The 23,133-nt window shown below is 41.1% G+C and overlaps 1 protein-coding gene across 10 annotated transcripts in view; it reads left to right on the top strand.

Moving 5' to 3' along the window:
* CRACD (capping protein inhibiting regulator of actin dynamics) overlaps positions 1 to 23,133 on the top strand; it is a 282,825-nt gene that overhangs the window by 225,867 nt on the left and 33,825 nt on the right. For 8 of the 10 annotated variants that reach the window (XM_086704999.1, XM_086704998.1, XM_086704994.1 and 5 more), the window contains one exon: positions 20,706 to 20,841. The exons of 1 other annotated variant lie outside the window; for it this stretch is intronic. In XM_086704999.1, coding sequence (XP_086561125.1) covers positions 20,722 to 20,841 — 120 coding nt within the window. In that variant the 5' untranslated portion in view covers positions 20,706 to 20,721. Of the gene's footprint in view, positions 1 to 20,705; positions 20,842 to 22,792; positions 22,834 to 23,133 lie in introns of those variants that run through there. One more of the 10 variants, XM_086705002.1, reaches the window with a different exon arrangement.

The raw sequence follows: 23,133 nt of genomic DNA, 5'->3' as shown, positions 1-23,133 counted from the left end.
ACTATACTATAAATTATAGCTAGGGCAATTAGGCAAGAAAAATAAATAAAAGGTATTGATCTTGGAAAGGAAGAAGCAAAACTATTTGCAGATGCCATGATCTTATATATAAAAAAGCCCAAGGAGGGGCGCCTGGGTGGCGCAGTCGGTTAAGCGTCCGACTTCAACCAGGTCACGATCTTGCGGTCTGTGAGTTCGAGCCCCGCGTCAGGCTCTGGGCTGATGGCTCAGAGCCTGGAGCCTGTTTCCGATTCTGTGTCTCCCTCTCTCTCTGCCCCTCCCCCGTTCATGCTCTGTCTCTCTCTGTCCCAAAAATAAATAAACTTTGAAAAAAAAAAAATTTAAAAAAAAAAAAAAAAAAAAAAAAAAGCCCAAGGAGTCCACAAAATTAAACAAGGCTGCGGGATATAAGATTGGAGTTTTTGTATCTCAGTATGCTAGCAATGAACAATCTGAAACTAGGAAAACAATTCCATTTACAATAGCATCAAAAGAAATAAAATACTTAGGAATAAATTTAATAAAAGAAATACAAGGGTGCCTGGCTAGCTCAGTCAGAAGAGCATGCAACTCTTGATCTCAGGGTTATGAGTTTGAACCCCACACTGGGTGTAGAGATTACTATAAAGGAAATAAACTTAAAAAATAAAATAAAATAAATAAATAAATAAATAGGGACACCTGGGTGGCTCAGTTGGTCAAATGTCTGACTTCAGCTCAGGTCATGATCTCACGGTTCATGAGTTCGATCCCTGCACCAGGCTCTGTGCTGACAGTGCAGAGCCCGCTTTGGATCCTCTGTCTCCCCCCACCCCGCCCTACCCTCCCTCATTCTCTCTCTCTTTCTCTCAAGAATAAATAAACATTAAAAATAAAATAAAAAATAAACAAAAGACTTGTACACTGAAAAAAGGATAACATACCATTGAAAGAATTTAAAAAGATCTAAATAGATGGAAAGGTATCACCATTCATTGGTTGGAAAATTTAGTATTGTTAAGATGGCAATAGCCCCCGAATTGATCTACAGGTTCAGTACAATTCCTGTCAAATTCCCAGCTGACTTTTTTTTGCAGAAATTGACAAGCAGGTCCTAAAATTCATATGGGAATGCAAGGGATCCAGAATAAGCAAAATAGTCTTGGAGGGCTCACATTTCTCGAGTTTAAAACTTACTATAAAGCGCACCAAATATCCATTGACTGATGAGCGGATAAAGAAGATATGGTGTGTGTGTGTGTGTGTGTGTGTGTATATACACACACACACACAATGGAATATTACTTGGCGATCGAAAAGAATGAAACTTTGCCACTTGCAACAACATGGATGGAACTAGAGTGTGTTATGCTAATAAGCAGGATAAGTCAGAGAAAGACAAATATCACATTATTTCACTCATGTGGAATTTAAGAAACGCAACGGATGAACATAGGGGAAGGGAAGAAAAAATAAGATAAAAACATAGAGGGAGACAAACCATAAGAGACTCTTTAATACAGAGAACAAACTGAGGTTGCTGGAGGGGAGGTGGGTGGAGGATGGGCTAAATGGATGATGGGCATGAAGGAGGGCACTTGTTGGGATGAGCACTGGATGTTATATGTAAATGATGAATCACTAAATTCTACTCCTGAAATCATTATTGCACTATATGTTAACTAACTTAGATTTAAATAAAATTTAAAAATTCAAAAAAAATTTACTACAAAGCTACAGTAACCTAAATAGTGTGGTACTGGCATAAGGATAGATGTAGATTAATGGAATTTAAATGAGAGTACAAATATAAACCCTCACATTTGTAGTCAACTGATTGTCACTATGTGTGCCAAGCAATTCAATGGGTAAAGAATAGTCTTTTTCTACAAATGGTGCTGGGACAGTTGAATAACACTATGCCAAAGAATGAATTTGGACTCCTTTCTTTTTTTTTTTATTTTTTTTAAATGTTTATTCATTTTTGAGAGACAGAGAGTGAGTGGGGGAGGGGCAGAGAGAGAGTGAGACACAGAATCTGAAGCAGGTTCCAGGCTCCAAGCTGTGGGCACAGAGCCCGATGCAGGGCTCGAACCCACTAATTGCAAGATCATGACCTGAGCTGAAGTCAGATGCCACCCAGTCACCCTGGACTCCTTTCTTATACCATTCACAAGCCAATCCAAAATGGATTACAGACCTAAATGTAAAAGTTAAAACTGTAAAATTCTTGGGGCACCTGGGTGGCTCAGTCGGTTGAGCTTCCGACTTCGACTCAGGTCATGATCTCACGGTTTGTGGGTTCAAGCCCCACGTCGGGCTCTGTACTGACAGCTCAGAGCCTGGAGCCTGCTTCGGATTCTGTGTCTCCCGCTTTCTCTCTGCTCCTGCCCCACTCATGCTCTGTCTGTCTCTCTCGAAGATGAATAAACATTAAAAAAATAAATAAAAATTTTTAAAAAAACTGTCAAATTCTTAGATAAAAACAAAAGAATATACCTTCATGGTTGGATAATGATTTCTTAGGTGCCAAAAGCACAGGTGACAAAAGAAAAAATTGGTAAATTGGACTTCATCAAAATTAACTTTTGCATTACAAACAACACCATGAAGAAAATGAAAAGACAATTCACAGAATGGAAGAAAACATTTGCAAACCATACATCTGATAAGGGAGTTATATTCAGAATAGGTAAAGAACTCTTATAACTCAGTAATAAGATGACCAAAAAAATTTTTAATGGATAAATTATTTGAATAGACATGTCTCCAAAGAAAATATTACAAGGTTCATTATGAAAACATACTTGCTTAACATCATTAGTTATCAGGGAAATGCAAATCAAAACCACAATAACATAGAACTTCACAACCATTAGGAAGGCTATAAAAAATAAATAAATAAATAAATACATACATACATACATACAATAACATGTGTTGGTGAGAATGTAGAGAAATTTAGACCCTAATACAGAGTTGATGGTAATGTAAAATGGTATAGCCATAGTTTGATGGTTCATCAAAATGTTAATCATAGAGTTACCATATGACCCAGCAGTTCTAATCCCAGGTATATAACCCAAGAGAAATGAAAACACATGTCTGCACAAAAACCTGTACACAAATGTTCATAACAGCATTATTCATAGTAGTCAAAATGTTGAAACAGTCCAAAAGTCCATCAAAAAATGAATGGATAGGGGTGCCTGTCTGGCTTAGTCAGTAGAGTACGTGACTTTTGATCTTGGGGTTGTGAGTTCAAGTACCATGTTGGGTGTGGAGCCTACTTTGAAAAAAAAAGGATGGATAAATACAATGTGTTATATATCCATGCAATGGAATATTTGAAATACTGATACATGGTATGACATGGATAAACTTTGAAAACACTATGCTAAGTGAAAGAAGGAAGTTAGAAAATACCACCTAGTGTATGATTATATTTATATGAATGTCTCAAATAGGCAAATTCATTGAGACAGAAAGATTTGTGGTTGCCAGGCATGGGGTAGGGTGGCGGGTGACTGTTAATGAGCGTGGGGTTTCTTTTTGGGATGATAAAAACTAAACTTAGGTGGTGATGATAGTAGCCCAATTCTTAGAATCTACTAAAAATCATTGAAATGTACCCTTTGAATGAATGAAATTTTAGGGTATATGAATTATATCTCAGTAAATGTATTTTTTTAAAGTAGTGAATGTGGCATTGTTGAAATCCTACCTGGCTGAGGTGATAAGTTTGTATAGGCAGGAGAGATTCAGGGCTTATTCTCCTCTCCTAAATCCCTAAAATAGGAGGTAGAAATTTGGAGCGGAACAGAAAGGGACAATTATGAAGTAGGACATCACTGCAGGCTACAGCAGGCTGGCTTGGAAGGAGAAGCAGCTGCACACATTTGCTTGAGGGTGTTGAGCCCCTTCATTGAGGGAGGTGTTCAGCTTGAAGGGAGAGAGGACATGAGGGAAAAAATACAGGTTATGTCTGAGACTGCCTGTTTAAAAATAGTTGCCTGTGCCTTGTAGGAAACATAGAGTTGTTATTTGGCCACATACATGTGAATCTATAAGAAAAGTGTTATTATAGACATCAAGGAAATTGGGCACTATCAAAAGAAAATGCCCCACAGATGTTACTGTGACAAGACTGGAAGGGTCTATAATATTACCCAGAATGCTGTTGGTCCTGTTGCACAAGATTCTTGCCAGGAGAATTCATGTATGTATGTTGAGCATATTAAGCACTCTAAGAACCAAGATAGCTCCTAGAAACATGTGAGGGGAAAATGATCAGAAAAAGGAAGTGAAAGAGAAAGATACTTGGATTCAGGTGCCAGCCTGCTCCACCCAGAGAAGCACACTTTGTTAGAGCCAGTGGAGAGGAGCCTGAGCTGCTGGAATCTGTTTGTATGAATTCATGGCATGATAGATGTTTTTTAAAAAAAGACCTCTGGACTATAAAGAGAAGAAAAAATTGCCTATGGTTGACCCCATGCAGCCCTGCTCACACATACACACAAAAGGAGATATCAATCCTACTCTCTACTTACATGATGCCCTTATTCAGTAGACACACACACACACACACACACACACACACACACACACACACACACGCACCCACACCGGTGTTAAAATCTAAGGTAATTTTTTAGTCCTGATCCAATACCTTCACTTTAGAAATGGGGACACTGAGGCTTAAAGAGATCACAGTACAGTGCTGTTCATGTTAGAGATGTGATTAGAATTCCAGTCAGCTGATTTTGCATGTGGTAATCCTTTCCTCTTGAACAACCCCACCCTGTCTCCACTTGCTTGAGGGTGTAAGCAGGCACTCTTACAAGCAGGCTAATTCCTCTTTATCTTTCACTTTTCTGCACAAATGTGCCTTCCTCAGGGAATAAGCCTACTCTGACCCCCTTAGCCTAGATCAGGCCTCCCTGCCATTGTTCTCAGTTTCCTTTACCTTCCCACAAAGGTAGGCCTGTAGGGTACCCATTGTATTTCCAGGCTTTAGAATTGTGCCTGGGCCATAGCAGGCATTCAGATTATTCATTTACTAAATGTACAAATACTGCTCTTTTTTGCCATACCGACTCTTCCCACTGTACAAGTCAACGTTTAGCTGATTCATCCTTCAGTTTCCCACCATGGTACAGAGTATCACTGTACATGGTGACAGCATAGTGAGACATGTCACCAGTGAATTGACAGTGGAGTTCAGGCTCCCTGATTACCCATGTTGTACCTTGGGTCACTTGGCCTTGCTGCTTTTCAGAAGGTCAAGTAAGAAAAGACTTAGACTACTTGATCATTTATCCTCTACCCATACGAACCTGCGATGTGCTGATTGAATTGGGACTAGAAAAGATATACAAAACCACTCAATGAAATTTAGGAACAAAGCAGGAAAACTAATGGAGCTGGACTGAGTAAGTTTAGAGGGGATGAAGGTTGATGATACACTGTGTGGGAGAGCAACAGATCAGGAGCCAGAGTCTCATGTGCATGCAGCTGCTTTCACTCGTGAGCTGTGTGATCTGACCCAAGCCAGGCCCTTCATCTGTTAAATGGATATGCTCTCTCCACGCTCTTTCCCCACTTATTATGAGGACCAAAAAAATGCATGTGACATTATACTACCTGCTATAAAATAGCACTTTACAAATGCAGGGTAATGTTATTACTGATATAAAGAGGATGTGGATACTAGTTTTCTATTTCCAGAGCATAGACCAAAACTCAGTTGATTCAGATGATGAGTAGAGAGGTTTATGAAAAGATCTTTGTCCAGGTGGAGCAACTGAGGAGTGGAACAGACAGCATGCAAACTCGTGGAGTCCTTGCAGAATTCTCCCGGCAGGTTAGACAATTGCTCATCCTATGTGATGGAGACACAGGACTAAGCTTAGGGACTGGAGTAAGTGATCTTTGATTTCTAGTTCTAAGAGTGCATGCATTTAAGATCCCCAAATTCCCTCCTCTTCCTTGAATTTTTTTGAACTGTCCTGTTTCTGTTGTAATAATTAGGCTCCATAGCCTATTGGGTACCATATATTTTCATAGAATACCGAAGTCTGGGATGAGCTTCCATGATGCCACACAAAATATATTGACTCCAGTCTCTTCCAGCAACTCTAGTTTGTTCGATGAGGATACTTAATTGCTCTTTAGCATTTCATTTGAATGAGACTCACGGATCTGTTTAGAAGAAAACTGCTGATCAATTGCAAATGCCCCTGTTGTCATGGAAACAAGCTGCAATGAGACTATAATTATATTTCCTTATTCCTGAAGTGAATCCCTAATCATTGCTATGGTAATTACCCAATATCTGTGGTCCCAAATTACATGATGCTTGTCCAAAAAAGACAAAGGATAGGAATAGGAGGGCTGGCCCAAGACATGTGTTAACTGTGCAGCTGCAGAAAGCCCTCTCCTTTTGTGTGTGGGGAGAATTTCCCTCTGTGGGCTCATACTCCAAGGTTAGATGATGTCAGTGGCATCTTAGAATGTGCCTGGTGTGTAGAGTAGTGGCTAGAAGGCTGTATCAGGTTAGGATTATTTCTAACACAACTAGTATCTTCAACAGTAATGAAATATAGTACCTGATGTACCTGAAAGTCTGGAGGACTTGTCAAGTTTCAAAGTCCATTAATGAAGTAACTCAGCAAAGGCATCAAGAACTGGTCTGATTCTTTTTTTGCTCTTCCTCAGGGAGTAGTCTCTTGTCCCCAGGTTTGTCCCTTCATAGCCCCCAAATGGCTGTCAGGTGTCACCTGTTATATGCAGGCAACAAAGGCGGGAGACAGAAAGGGGACCTTCCCTGTCTTCTGTCATGTTTTGTGAATGAGAAGAGCTTTCCCAGAAACGCCTCCTCCATGATACTCTCTCTCACTTTTTTTTGTTCCTTCCACACCAGACCCTGCTACAGACAGTAGTTCCAGTCAACAGAACTTAAAATGGAGGTGACCCTTCCTGACTCCTCTTCAGAATCCTCAGCACTAAGTGCATATGGGTGAGGGATGGAATGGCATGACTACAGGGCTAACTTTGTTTTGCTTTCCTTCTCACCTTCTCTTTCTACTGTGACTCTGCTTCTGGTGCCCTGAGTTCCAGGCCACAGTCCCGTCATGTACCCTCTGTCTGATCTCTACTGCTTCTGCCAATAAGCATGGGCACAGGGCCCTGGACCTGGGCTTGGGCATCCCAGTAGCATGGGGAATGGCATCCTTGGCTCTCAGGCACAGCACACGTCACCAAGAAAGAAAAGTCAGCCTCTTGCAAGAGAAGCAGAATCAAAACACCATAGTGCTTTTCAGAAAAGTTACCCATCCAGGTGGGCTAGGTTGGAAAGGAGAATCAAGATACAGAATGAGAAATACGGTGTGGTGGTTGTTTTTGGTACTTAACTGTCAGCATTTAGTTTCCCTTCCCAACAGTTTTTGCCTATTTTTTTTCCCCAAGTTATCAAGTTTGCCTCTCTTTGTATACCTCTAATAGGACACAGTATCTGCCTCTATGACAGAAGCCAAAAAGGCCAGATCCTCCACTTTCCCCCAACTGCAGCCTGGCATGAGCATGTGACCCCCCCCCCCCCTCCCCAGCCAGTTGGATTTTCTCTCCTGGGCTTGGACTTGGCAGGTGCTCAAGGGTGGACGAGACACAACTATGGTGGCAGCCTGTAACCAAGCTCTTCCTGTGGCATGGCAGCCGCTGTGGTTCCTGATGCCCAGACCGCTACAGTTCTAACTCCTCTGTCTTTTTCCAAGCTTTGGTCCCAGTTTCCTTTGTTCTTTGATCCCCCACTGTTCTTCTAACAGTGGTTAGCTGTTGAAGCATGGTTTTTTTTTGAGCCTGACAAAGGTTGAGCATGACAAGGTTTTTGGTTGAGCATGACAAGGTTAATTTCTGTGTGAAGACACAGAATGAAACCAGGAAAACTAGGTGGGGTGGGGGGGAGGGTGTGACACAGAAGGTAGGAAGCAAAGCCTGGAACACTTCCCTGGTTTGAATTAAAAAGAAGTCCCCAGGGGCGCCTGGGTGGCGCAGTCGGTTAAGCGTCCGACTTCAGCCAGGTCACGATCTCTCTATCCGTTGAGTTCGAGCCCCGCATTGGGCTCTGGGCTGATAGCTCGGAGCCTGGAGCCTGTTTCTGATTCTGTGTCTCCCTCTCTCTCTGCCCCTCCCCCGTTCATGCTCTGTCTCTCTCTGTCCCAAAAATAAATAAAAAACGTTGAAAAAAAAATTTTTAAAAAAGAAGTCCCCAGAAGAAGCCTTTAAAGATGCTGAACATCCTCCTGACTTGCCCACCAGCTGGCTTCTCAGAGTCTCCCACAATGGCCTCCGGCACAGGCCTGCCATACCTGAAAAATGTGCATGGTCTGAAAATATTTCCACCCCCCCACCCCCCCACCCCCCCATCCCCCCCCCCATCAACACATTTGCCTCAGGCTCTCCATTCCCTCAGTGACCTTTCCATGGAAAACCCATCTGAGTAACTATTCTACAGTATTAGTCATTCAGTCTTCCACTGAAAAACTTTACTCACATATTATATTGTATGAAGCACTGTGGGAGAAACAAAGGTAACAGATGTGATCCCTGCCCTCATGCAGCTCCAAGTACTGTAGTGGAGATAAAATGATCCCATTAGTGCTGGAATCATATTTGTGTAGCACTTTATAATATGCACAGCACTTTTATTTTCTCTCTTATTTAAGGCATGATTATAGGAACCATAATATAAAACAGTAAGAGATGTGTGCACAGGCCTTTTTTCCAGGAAGCAAGAGAGGCTGTGTGTATTGGGGGGGGGGGGGGCGTTGATAAGATTTGAGCTGGACTTTGAAGGATGAGTAGGGCCTGAACCAAGAAATTGGCATTGGGCAGTCCATGGAGAGGAAGAGCCTATGCAATGATAGAGCCCAGAGAGGGTATTTGGGGAACCCGAGTGGTTTGTCTTACAGGATGCTGGAAGTAGGGTAACATTTGATAGTAATGGGTAACACTTATGTAAATGCTTACACTGTTCTCAGTGCTTTACATACTATAACTCATTTAATCCTAACAGTAGCTTCGTGAGGGTGGTCCTGTTATCATCCCCATTTACAGATAGGGGAACTGAGACACATAGAGATTTAGTGACTTGCCGAAGGCCACACAGCTGGTAAGGGGTAGAACCGGGTTTCAGTGGTAGGCAGACTCACACATGGAGTCTGAGCACAAACTCCCTCCATTACATGCCCTCCATCATAGAGCCAGAGAAGTTTGGAGCCCTGTCATGCAGAGCTTTGTGGGCCAGTAACGTAGCAGCTTCATCTCATAAGATTTTAGCAAAAGAGAACCACTGGAAGTTTCTGAGCTGGCAAATTAACTACTTTAAAGTTAGTGCAGGGTTTGAGAGGAAGTGGAATTGCAGAGGACTTCAGTTGGAGACCATTTATAGATGTCAATCATATTACAACAGGCTGGAGGTCAAACCAGGGTAACAGTGACAATTAGACACTCATTGGCCCTTAAACTGCCCTTAGCGGTTCTTCCACTTGCTTCTGAGGTCTCCCGCACACGTCTTTTTACATGTCCAAGAACAAAGCCTTTGAGCCTCCATTGTCCACCTGGGTTGGGGATGAGAGCACCGTGCCAGACACTTGCCTCCAGAGGTCCAGGAAAACAAAGGTTCTTCATACCACATTTGCAGTGATTTTAGAATCTCAAGTAGTTTTAAAATTAAAAATAATAAAAATAAAGCTTCTCCTGGGCAGAGGTTAAGTGTGTGAACTTTATATTGTTTTTGGCATGGTTACTAGCATAATAACCCAATTCTGTGTATTACAGCAGGGTGGGGTTATAACGCATTCACACCTCAGCTGAGTTTTCTGAAATCTTTTACAACTTCAAGCACAGAAATGGGCCCTTCAAAACAGCCCTACATTTTGGTCAGTGTGCTGCCAAGTGCACCCAAGAGTACTATATTATTTCATCTTCAATGCCCTTTAGAGCTTCTAGGTAGAATTATGACAGTCAGTACAGCTGACTCTGGGTAAATGAAAGAGAAAGAGGTGGAGTTGGGGAGGAACAGCAGTGTCTTTCTTCCTCTCCTTCCAAATCCATAATGACTTAGATCAAAGGTCTTTAAATATAATAAGATGAGGGGCGCCTGGGTGGCGCAGTCGGTTAAGTGTCCGACTTCAGCCAGGTCACGATCTCGCGGTCCGGGAGTTCGAGCCCCGCGTCGGGCTCTGGGCTGATGGCTCGGAGCCTGGAGCCTGTTTCCGATTCTGTGTCTCCCTCTCTCTCTGCCCCTCCCCCATTCATGCTCTGTCTCTCTCTGTCCCAAAAATAAAAAAATAAACGCTGAAAAAAAAAAAAATTAAAAAAAAAAATATAATAAGATGTAGATAGAACAAGACCCCCTAAGCCACTCCAAGTTTGTCTCAGTGCTAATAATCACACCTTCTTGTAGAATTGACTCAACCTATTAGAATCCTCTGGTCTTCAGTCAATAGTCCTGTTCATGGTGTTTCAACCTCCTGGGCTGAACCCTAGGGACTGCTAATAGATACCACTATTAGCTTTTCAAGCATTTCACCTCCAAATTTCCCATGATTTTAGGCAAATATCAAGAAGTTCTCTCTTCTTCCTCCCTCTTCTCTTCCTCCTTTTTTTTTTTTTTTTCCTTTTTTTGTCCTGTAAAGTCTATACTAATCTTTACAGAGAGTGACTTTCATTTGGGTAGGGGATATGAAAGTGATGTAAATGTCAAATCTTCAGTGTGAAATGAGGACATAGGGCATACCTACTTATCTTTCAGCCATGTCTACACATAGTTATGAGTCATGATACAGTATTCATACATTTTTTAAAATCTTAAGGGGTGCCTTGGTAGCTCAGTTGATTGAGTGTCCATCTCTCGATTTTGGCTCAGATCATGATCTCACAGTTTGGTGAGTCTGAGCTCCATGCTGAGCTCTGCGCTGACAGTGAGGAGCCTGCTTGGGATCCTCTCTCTCCCTCTCTCTCTCTGCCCCTCCCCCACTCACACTATCGCTCTCTCAAAATAAATAAACTTTTTTAAAAAATCTTGATTAATACCACTGATCATAGCAGCGTTAAGTCACATTGGCCAAAAAGTTGAAACAAAATGTTTATCCATAGATGAATGAGTAAACAAAATGAGATATATTCTAGATGTAGTAGAATATTATTCAACCTTCAACAATGATGAAATTCTAAAAAAAAAAAATGAAATTCTGACACATGCTACATGGATAAACCTTGAAGATACTATGCTAAGTGAAATAAGCCAGACACAAAAGGACAAATGGTGTATGATTCCACTTATAGGAGGTACCTGGAATAGTCAAATTCGTAGACATAGAAAGGAGGATAATGGTTATCAGGGGCTAGGGGAAGGGGGGAGATGGATAGTTATTGTTGAATGGGTATAGAGTTTCAGTTTGGGATGACAAAAAGTTCTAGATGGGTTCTTGTGAATGTACTTAATGCCACTGAACCGTACATTTAAAACTGGCTAAAATAATAGATTTTAAGTATATTTTACTATAACAAAAAAAATCTCAATATTATGTAAATACAAAAAAAAATCACGGATGCTGGGATCTCATTTGGTGTTGACAGAGTTGCTATTTAAGCAGTAAAACTGGCTCACCTTCTTTTATATAAGATTTGCTGTCGTGGGTGAACTGAGAGTCTCTTAACACTATATTCTTACCGTGGGCTGGCAGCTATTCACATAGTGTCTTTGTTCCCAAAGAAATCCAAATATCTACAAACATGGAGAGTTAAAATGGAAAGCTCTGTCAGCTGTGACTCAGGAGCCTGAGTTCTGGTTTCGGTTCTGTCTTGATCAAGTCTCTCTCTCTCTCGCCTTCTGGGACCTCGGCCCCTGTTGTCATGGACTCTGTCATCACAGAAGGCCCTTTGAGCCTGGACTGTTGGCTGTACGAGGACTGCCATCTGTCACAGTGGACGGTGTGCAGCTCCCCCTCCAGCTGCTAGCTTCCTTGTAGAGATGCACTGGAGATGTGGCGAGCAGCGGCCTGTGCCTCCGAGCACAGCAGGAGAGGAGCGTGGGCAGGCAGAATGGAGTGCAGGCTTGGAGTGGGTCTTGCAGCTTGGGGTCTTTAGTCCTACCCCTTGATTTCCACATTGTTTTTGAAGGAATTCTGAACTGAAAGGACAGATGATGTTATTTATTAATGTCCAGTGCCCTATAGCTCTCCCCTAACCTGGACCTGACCTCTTGTAAAATCATACATCACGGAGCCTGAGGGATGACAGTAACAAAGAAATAGGAAAGATGTAGGTTTTGTGGGAAACACTGATGATTTTGGTTTCACTGATGATGTTGAGTTTGTAGACAGTGGGACAGCCAGGTAGCCAGCTCCACCATGTGGCTAGAGACATAGAGAGAGAAGAGCATGTAGTATTGGAGACACGTAGACAGTTTTTTTTTTTTTTCAACGTTTTTTATTTGTTTTTGGGACAGAGAGAGACAGAGCATGAACGGGGGAGGGGCAGAGAGAGAGGGAGACACAGAATCGGAAACAGGCTCCAGGCTCCGAGCCATCAGCCCAGAGCCTGACGCGGGGCTCGAACCCATGGACTGCGAGATCGTGACCTGGCTGAAGTCGGACGCTTAACCGACTGCGCCACCCAGGCGCCCCGAGTTTTTTAAAGTGGTTGTTAAAACCTGAAGAGTAGAGCAGGTCATTCTATCATCTGTGCCTTTGAAAAGGTAACATAGGAGTTGAAGTTGAAGGGAAAGACCAAAAGCTGATGTCTATGGGCTGACTGGATGCCTCTGATTAGATGTTTGAAATCTGAACCTCTTCACCAATAACAATTACATCAGTGACAACAGCAACAAAGCCAGGACAGATACAGAAATGAGAGTTATGACATCTCAGCCATGCTTTTTGTCCATAGGGCCCAGGAACTTCTGCTGCCTGGACCTCCAAGTCCAAAGGGACTATTTTTCCAACCCTTCTAAGGTGTGGCTATGATTCTTCCCTGAACTAATGAAAACTGTTCCTCAGGGACCAGTGTTGTTATGAATTTCCCAAGTGGGTGTCTCTTCCTCTCCTACTAGAGTTTGCTTTTAGTACATGTGCTTTGCATTTGACTTCAGATCTTGTTTAAATTTAAATGACTGTTTAATGTATTGACAATCCTTCAGTTAGAAGTTAAAAATCTGGGGGATTTTAGAGGTCTTTATACATCTCTTCTCATGATCAAGAGGCTGCTCTGTGTTCTCAACATCTGAAGAGAAGGTTCCCACACAGGAAGCCCCTTTTTTTCCATTTGAGAACATAAAGTCTGAAGGAAAGTTGCAGCTTTGAGGTCCCTGCCTCTAGGCTCACTCATAATAAAAGAAAGGGGGAGGACTGGCCTGCTTTGCAATCAATTGTGAAAGATCTTTAAATGTCAAGAATAAAGAAGTCCAGATGAACTCTGCTAAGGTACAATTTGTATTAAATTGCCCCACTACCTCCCAATCATGTAATTCCTATTTCCCAGCTGTTAAGGACAATGATTCTACCAAGCTCTTTGTTCATAAGAACATAGTTTCAAGCTGAGATCTCCACACGTGGTGTATTCAGTTTGAATTCCAGCCCTGCCTCAAATTCTGGAACTTTGGGCAGGGTTTTTACCTACTCTTTCTCTCAGCTACCCCTTCAGACAAAAGGAAATAATCTATATTGTAGAGTTGTTTGGAGCTAGAACTGGTAACCATGTTTGCCAAAGATTTTAAATTATACAGATTACTAAGGATTTAATGTTGATTTGAATTATGTAAACAGAAATATTTAGAAGAGAGTGTTCATCCATGTAACTAAATAAGCCAGGTACCATTCTCCTCCACTGTTTCTTCTCAGAGCTTTACAATAGGACAAAAACCAGATATAAGAAGAAAAAGGTAGAAATATTTTTGGTCACTTTGAAAAGTAATCCCCTCAAGAGTAAAGGCCATATAAATAAGTAGGTTCTGACAAATGTAGAAATTTAATATCAAAAAGTTATTTAATCATTTCTACTTCTGGCTGTGATGAAGTAGCTTGTAGCAAATCAGAACTCCCACCAAGAACAACAAGAAATACAGGTAGAATATTAAAACAAAGACATCTGTTTGTAGACATCATATTGCTTCTAGTGCACCAGACTTGAACAATGAGTTCCTGGAGAGAATGGAAGCCCACTGAGATGAGCCCAACTTTCTGCATATTGCTTCTCTCCTGTGAGCTGTGATGAAGTAGCTTGTAGCAAATCAGAACTCCTACCAAGAACAACAAGAAATACAGATAGAATATTAAAACAAAGACATCTGTTTGAAGACATCATATTGCTTCTAGTGCACCAGACTTGAACAATGAGTTCCTGGAGAGAATGGAAGCCCACTGAGATGAGCCCAACTTTCTGCATATTGCTTCTCTCCTGTGAGCATTGACTGTTGGGAGAGAGCAAGAGACCAAGAAGCTGGAGGGTGACTGGCAAGAGGAAGAGAAGGCAACAGAGCTGTAGGCAATCTCCTGGAGCCTGGAATACAAAAATTGGAGTTAGAGGCTGCCAAGATAGCCAGGACTTAAGGGACTGAAATGCTCAAGGGAAGAGAAACTCAGAAGAATGAATCTAAATCTGGGCAACAGTTTTCCTTTTGACAAATTTGTTGATAAAGCTGAACAGAAATAGAGGCTGAAAGGTAAGGCAGACATTCTGTAGTGTTGGAAAGATGAAAATAGGGATTTAGGGACTAGCAAGGAGGGGGACCTTAGGAAGCAATCCAGGCTGTCAGTTGGGACAACAGGAGGCCTATACCCTAGAAGTGGGGAAAAGCAGAAGTAGTCTGAGCCTTACAAAGGTTGCTTACTAGCCATGATCCGCTCAGTCCCTGATTGGATTCAGGTGGTCTGCTCCTCTGCCGATGGCTGAAGGAGTGGGTGAAACCTCCCTGGAAAGAGAGAACCCAGCCTCTACAATGTTTCATTCATGATATATAGAATTCAATAAAAAAATTACCAGCCAGCTGAGAATCAGACCATGAGAAAAACAATAGAAATAGACCCACAGGTGATAAAGATATTGAAGATTCAGATAGAGATACTTAAATAATTGTGATTAATATATTCAGTTGAATAATTGACAACATAGAGAATTTTACCAGACAACTAGAATCCATTAAAAAGAATCAAATGGAAATCTAGATATGAAAAATGCTACTGAAATTAAGCACTCAATAGGTAATTTTAACAGATTTGACACAGAGAGAGAATTAATGACCTGAAGGCAAGTACTGTAGAAAAATCCAGACTGAATCATATTGAGTAAAAAGAATGACAGGTACAGAAAATAGCATAAGGGCATATGGCTTATAGGGAAGCATTCTAACGTTAGAGAAATCAGGGGGTGGGGAAATAAAGGAAAAAGGGAGTAGAAGCAATATTTGAAGGAATAGTGGCTTAGAATTTTCCAAAAGTGATGAAAGACACCAAGCAACAGGTTTCAGAAATTACTATATATCCCCAGCTGGATAAAGTAGAGGAAATCCATACCTGCCCACAGCAGAGTATAACTGCTACAACCAAGGCAAAGGGAAAAACCTTAGTATCAGCTATAAATAAAAGATGATATTTTTTGAGGAACCTCCATACTGTTTTCCAGAGTGGCTGTACCAGTTTGCATTCCCATCAACAGGGCAAAAGTGTTCCCTCTCTCCACATCCTCGCCAACATCTGTTGTTGCCTGAGTTGTCAGTTTTAGCCATTCTGATAAGTGGCATCTCTTTGTGGCTTTGATTTGTCTTTCTCTGATGATGAGTGATGTTGAACATCTTTTCGTGTGTCTGTAAGCCATCTGGATGTCTTCTTTGGACAAGTGTCTATTCATGTCTTCTGCCCATTTCTTCACTGGACTATTTGGTTTTTGGGGTATTGAGTTTGATAAGTTCTTTATAGATTTTGGATACTAACCCTTTATCTGATATGTCATTTGTAAATATCTTCTCCCATTCCATCCATTGCCTTGCAGTGCAGAAGCTTTTTATCTTGATGAGGTCCCAATAGTTCATTTTTGCTTTTGTTTCCCTTGCATCCAGAGACCTGTCTAGTAAGAAGCTGCTGCAGCTGAGGCCAAAGAGGTTGTTGCCTGTTTTCTCCTCTGGGATTTTGATGGTTTCCTGTTTCACATTTAGGTCTTTCATCCATTTTGAATTTATTTTTTGTATGGTGTGAGAAAGTGGTCCAGCTTCATTCTTCTGCATGTCGCTGTCCAGTTTTCTCAGCACCATTTGCTAAAGAGACTTTCTTCCATTGGATACTCTTTCCTGCTTTGTTGAAGATTAGTTGGCCATACATTTGTGGGCCCATTTCTGGGTTCTCTGTTCTGTTCCATTGATCCATGTGTCTGTTTTTGTGCCAGTACCTTACTGTCTTCAACTACCTTACAACCCAGCAGTTGCACCACTAGGTTTTTATACAAATGATACAAAAATGCTGATTTCAAAGGGCACATGCACCCCAATGTCTATAGCAACATTATCAACAATTGCCAAATTATGAAAGAGCCCAAATGTCCATTGACTGATGAATGGATAAAGATGATGTGGTATATATATACAGTGGAATGATACTCAGCGATCAAAAAGAATGAAATCTTGCCATTTGCAACAATGTGAATGAAACTAGAGTGTATTATACTAAGTGAAATAAGTCAGGCAGAGTAAGACAAATAGCATATGATTTCACTCAAATGTTAAATTAACAAAACACAATAGATAAACATAGGGGAAGGGAAGTAAAAATAAGATAAAAACAGAGAGGGAAGCAAACCATAAGAGACTCTTAAATACAGAGAACAAACTGGGGTTTCTAGAGGAGACGTAGGTGGGGGGGATGGGTTAAATGGGTGATGGGAATTAAGGAGGGCACTTGTTGAGATGAGCACTGGGTATTATATGTAAGTGATGAATCACTGGGTTCTACTCCTGAAACCAATACTATACTGTATATTAACTAACTTGAATGTAAATAAATTTAAAATAAAAAAGATGATAGACTGCCTGTCTTTTCAAAGAAGCAGTAATATAACCTACAAAAATTTTATAGGTAACAGCATAACTTAATGGTAAAATATTGAATACATTTTTGCTTAGTTTGAGAACATGTCAAAGTCCACCATCACGATTTCTGTTCAACTTTGTGTGAAGTTCTAGCTAATTCACTGTGACAAAAAAAAAAAGAAAGAAAGGCAGGGAGGAAGGAAGGGGGGGTAGGGAGAGAGGGAAGGAAAGAAAGAAGGAAGGAAAAAAAGAAGGATGGATTTAAAATCCTTCCACCTGGGTGGCTCAGTCAGTTGGGCATCTGAGTCTTGGTTTCTGCATGGGTCATAGTCTCATAGTCATGGGATGGAGCCCCATGTTGGGCTCTGTGCTGAGTGTGGGGCCTGTTTGGGTTTCTCTCTCTCCCTGGTTTTCTGACTCTACCCTGGTCACACTCACATGCTCACTCCTTCAAAATAAATAAACTTTAAAAAGTAATAATGAAATAAAACTGCCTTTTGTCACAGGCAACCTGCTTGTATTCATAGAAAACCCAAAAGAATCAAGTCATATTATTATAATTAATAAATTTAGCTAAGGACATATTATTATAATTAATAAATTTAGCTTTAAGAACAATATACAAAGACTAATTATATTTTAATATTATACCAGTAAACCATTAGAAAATAAAAATGTTAACCTATATACACCATTTCTAGTCAATTCAGAAACATCAAATATGTAGGAATAAATCTATCAATATGTATAAGATTTCTACACACAAAACTACAAAACATTATTGAGAGAAAGTAAGAGGTATCTAAACAAAGGGGTATCTGATGTTCAGGGATTAAAAGATCAAATATTGTAAAGACGTTAGTTATCCCAAAATTTATCCGTAGATCTAATGATGTCATGAAAGTAATTCCAGGAGTGTGTTGGACTCTGTGTGTGTGTGTAAATTTTTGTAGAAATGCAGAGATAAGAATAGCCATCTTGAGAAAAAAAAAAGCTAGAGAACTTAAACTACTAGATTCCAAGACTCATTAAAAAGCTATAGTAATTAAGACAGTGTGGGATTATTGCTATAAAAATAGATAAGTAGACCAAGGGAAACGAGGCCAGAAACAGATCCAGATATACATAGTCACTTAATTTATAGCAAATCACTCCCTATCTTCAAGCCTTAGTTTCCTCATCTGTAAATAGGCTTAATAATAGTGCCCACCACATAAGGCTTAAATATTACATAATAAAAGGACTTAGGGGTGCCTGAGTGGCTCAGTAGGTTAAGTGTCTGACTCTTGATTTTGGCTCAGGTCATGATCTCATGGTTTGTGAGTTTGAGCCCTGCGTCAGGCTCTGTGCTAACAGTGCAGAGCCTGCTTGGAATTCTCTCTCTCTCTCTCTCTCTCTCTCTCTCTCTCTCCCCTCCCCCACTCATGCTCATTCTCTCTCTCTCTCTCTCTCTCTCTCAAAGTAAATAAATAAATTAAAAAAAGGACTTAGATGTTCTACTAAAGAGGTTAGCACACATGCAAGGGACATCGCAAGAAGGGCTTGATAAAATGTAGCCAGTATTAATATTACCATTGTGACTACCTCTCTTTCTGTAATTACTACTACTGCTGTTGTTACTGTTCATTTTCCATTTTTCAGTATGATTATCTGGAAGTGGGGAATGGGTGGATATTAAAGCATGGTTGGCAACAAGGAACATTTGGGGCAACACAGAAAAGTAGGAGAGCGTCACTGCTCGGCCTACTTGGAAAAACAATGGGATCGAGGAGATAAAGTTCATGATTCAGTCAGGGTTGACTTAGAAACTGGAATGGGACTTGGCCTAATACCAAGGTAATGTTGGCCACACAACTGTTGGTCATTAGTAAACATTTATGAAGCTTCTAAAATGGACTTGTGTATAGATGTTTTGTAAGAGTGTCTGAAAGCATGCATATATAAATATAAGCCATCTGCAAATACACTAAATAGAAATGAAGTCAGTTACCTCTTCTCCCACCTGGGTCATAGCCAGGGATCTGAGAGAGACATTTAGATAGAATATTAAAAGATTTGATTCTTTAAATGAAAAGTTTATTTCGTAGCTTCTTTAGGTAAACCTGGATGTTCATTTTGTAACACAGGTCACAGAGTCTCTGAAGACAGGGAAATAATGATCTATTTAATTCTTTCCATATTCATATACTAAACAGTGCCTCATATTTTATAGAGTGGATTCCTGCTTTACAGTATGTGTTGTTATTTGGCTGAAAGCTTACCGATTCTTCTGGCTGTTTAGCATCTCTAATCCTCCCCTATTCCAGCCCACGTGTCGTTTGCATCCTGTCTTCCTCTCCCACTGGCCCACCCACACCCCATTTCACTCATGGGAGGGAAGATGCTGAGACCTTCCACTGCTTTAAGACACTTAGCTGGCTGGTGAAGGACTGTACTCAGTAGCTCTGAATTCATTTCCTCTACTACTTCTGTTTGGATGACTTTAGATAAGATGATTTACCCCCTGAGTTTCATCTGTAACAAGGGATTGGTGTTGAAATAATGAAAGCAAAGCTCTTGGCACAGTTTTTCACAAAGGTGAGGGTTGATCTTGGCTATTATTTTTATTCTTATTCTTTATTCTTGTTCTTGTTCTTGTTCTTATTCATGACAAAGATCACACAGCCAGGAGGCTTACACCCAAGTCTTCTGTTTCTAAACCTCATATGCTTTTTTACCATGCTGCCTGTAATCTGGCAAATTAGAAGATACGATTTGGTACCCAGTCTTCCCAGTTCAGTCTAGATTTGGTCAGGACCCTGCCTGCTCCATTTCTGTAATTCAGTTTAAGAGCACCAGCTGGAGGCGCCTTTCCCCCAGTGCTGGCACTTGGTCACTGATAACACCTCCAGGTGGGACCCCTTCCTGAGGAGGGAAAGGGGGAGTCTGCCCATGGGCCTGGAATCATGGAAATGTACCTGCCTTGCCTTACAGAGAGTGTGTGATTCTGCCTGGGAAGTCTGGACTTGTCAAAGTGTAACCCTTTAACTGAAAAGCATTTATCGTTGGATACCTACCACTTATAAGCTGCTCACAGTCCATGAAGCTCATCAAAATTGCCCTAAGACACCTTTCTCATAAAGATTCTAGCCCTAGAGACTATACGTGCAGTCCCTACGAGCAGTTCTAATCTTTGTCAAGTCTTAGTTTTAGATGTATGTATCTTTCTAACAGTGTGATTGTAATCCAAAAAAAGGAATCTCTTGCCTCTAACTTCTAGATCTGCACATTACTTAAAAAGTGCTGGTTGATAGGACTTACTGGGGGAAAACTGACAGTGACAGCTCACCAGGACATAGGCTCCTCCAGTTAAAATTCCTGCAGTGCCTTATGTCCTGGGTCCTCTGCAAGTAGATAGCTGTCTTTGAGTTCTCTCACTGAGTGGCTCTAAAATATTGTGTTGGACACATGCTCCCTTATTTCTGTGAGACCCTTTCGCCTACCCAAGCTACTTGGCTGACCCTTAGCAGAACAGGACACAATGCTGGAAGTGCTTTCTGAATAAGACAGGTTGTGGGTGGAGTCCTCTAAATGAGGAGGAACAGGAAATTGAATTGCCAAAAGAAATATTATCATCCTAATAAAACGAAGCACATGGTTTGCATTCCAGGTCCTTCAACTATTCTATGGGAACCCGGGCCTTTTCCCATGACAGTATTTTTATCCCTGATGGGGGAGCAGAAAGTGAGCAGACAGTTCAAGCAATGTCACAGGACAACATCCTGGGCAAAGTCAAAACTCTTCAGGTAAGACAGCTTGAGATTGGAAAGTCAGAGCCATAGGAGGGGCCCCAGCTATGGTGGGAAGTGGGAGAATCCCCAGAGTGGCCTTGAATAATGGATCGGGAGATCCAGAGGAGCTTCTGGTGAGAATTTTTGCTTTCTCAGACCTGATTCTGTTCTCAGGAAACCTTCCATCCACCTGTGAGATTGTCACCATTGTACCCACCTGCATAACATCCCCTCTCCTTTTCTCTCAAGCTGTTCCTTCACTTTTAAGTTCATATCATGAGGACAGGTACCCAAGATCAGCTGTAGGACATGGAGTGAGGGGAGAGTTGGAAAAGCAACCATTAAATATTGGCCATAATCCTGAACACAGGGTTGACTGTGAGCTGAGGGCATGCACAGCAGGTATCCATCCTTGGACAGTGAATGGTGAGACTCTGTTATTTGCTCTGTCTGTAAATCTGGCTCCCCCTGAGCTACTGTATCTTGGAAGAATGCCAGGAAGCTCTTAAACCTCCCTCCTGTTCACACTGCAGAGCCCAGCAACTTTTTCTACACAAAATGGACTCAGGTGGCAACTCCTTAATAATGAAAAAATAATAAAATAATTTTTCACTAAATGTGATTGAGATCATGAGAAATCCAGAAAAAGCAAGGGGAGCAAAGACACCCGGGATCTGACCATGCAGGTTTGCCTGATAGCTTGGTAGCATTCACTCCCCCGACAGATGCACCTAAGCAAGCACTTCTTTGAGATGGGAAGGCCTGGAGGCGATCCAGATTATGAACGGGGGACTCTGGGTTTGCTGGTTTCCATCTGTCTGTAAGTCTGCAATAACAAATGTATAAATGAATGAAAGAGAAAAAAAAAAAGGAACAGCTGACTTGAATAGCTGCCGATACAATGAAGCATTATACTCAAAGGAAATTTTCTATTTTCTTGAAATGTTTTTGTTTCTACTGAACATTAGCTATGCATTTTGTGACCTGTGTTTGGTTACATATCCACACACACTCAGCTGAGTATAGCATATGGCAGACAGGGAAATAGTCCACACCCTAGAACCACACCCAGACTTGCCTAGATCTTTATACCTACTGCCAACCACTGCCCAAGGCCATCATCTTGCCCTCAGAGCTAACCTAGGCGCTTCCTTCAGATTCTAGCATTTCCTAACCAGTTTCCGTCTTTAGTTCTTGCTGGCTATGCTGCTGCATATTTTATAGCCTGAGAAGAAAAAAGAAGCTGTCACTTCACACAGGTTGGAGAAGAGAAAGGGAAAGTAATTGCCAAAGAAAACCTTGACGCTACCCCCCCTCACCTTTCCTTCTTGAAGTCTTTTGATTCCTGGAATATTATTCTTAAGAAGTTCTGAACCCCTGGCTCATAATATCCCCTTTCCAAGAGGAGTGACTTACAGCGTTCAGTCCATGAAACAGGTGTACTTTATAAGGGCTTGCGAGTTCTTTAAAAATTTGATAATAGTGTGTTGTCTTAAATGATGTCTGTTCTAACATCACACCACATGCCATTGCCACTCCAGGAATGGATCTGGAGTTATAAAATGTATGCAATTCTGCACTACTGAAACTCAATAAAAAAAAAAAAATATGTGAGTGCCTCTTATTACTATTAACACTGTAAGGCACAAGTTTAAATAATTGGATCTCACAATTAAAATGTAAAACAACCAACTTCCCTGAAGCAACAGTTCTTTTAACAACAGGAAGAAAACTGTGAGTAAAGCAGAATAACTAATCGGAGTGATCTCCTTTGGACAATATCTGCTCATATGATGTCTGCCTAATTTTGCTTCTGCTGTATAGATTCACAGTTTGCCCTACAGCTCAATTGTTACATATATTTTTAAAAGACGCTTTGCTCTTTGAGGAGGGAAATGGGGGGCCATTATCATAGAAAATGTGATTTTTGGAGTAACATAAGATTTAATTGTATCACCCCCAAAAGACTGTGCTTTATTTTTCAGTCGACTAAGCAGTATGTTCCTGGTAAGTCATAGAAATAGTAGTTGACTTTATTAACTTGCATGAATGCTTTGCATTTTTCCATGACAACGTTATGCTGGTATTGATGCTTAGTCAGCAGCATAAAAGACCTCCCCCTCTGAGACTCCAGCATGGAATGAGGGTGTTTAGTTATGTCAGAGGCATGTATGTTTTTTATGTCTGAAATTGTCTTTGTGTATGTATGTATGTTTATGAAAAACAGAAAAAAGTTACGGATAACACCTATTTGACAGTAGATGTCCTGGCAAGCTGATTAGCCACCATTATTAAGACATTCTTTTA

The sequence above is a fragment of the Puma concolor genome, chromosome B1 (assembly GCF_028749965.1).
Source record: "Puma concolor isolate L17-30 chromosome B1, mPumCon1.1.hap2, whole genome shotgun sequence".
NCBI classification, from domain to species: Eukaryota; Metazoa; Chordata; class Mammalia; order Carnivora; family Felidae; genus Puma; species Puma concolor.
This window is presented reverse-complemented; position numbering and strand designations above follow the sequence as displayed.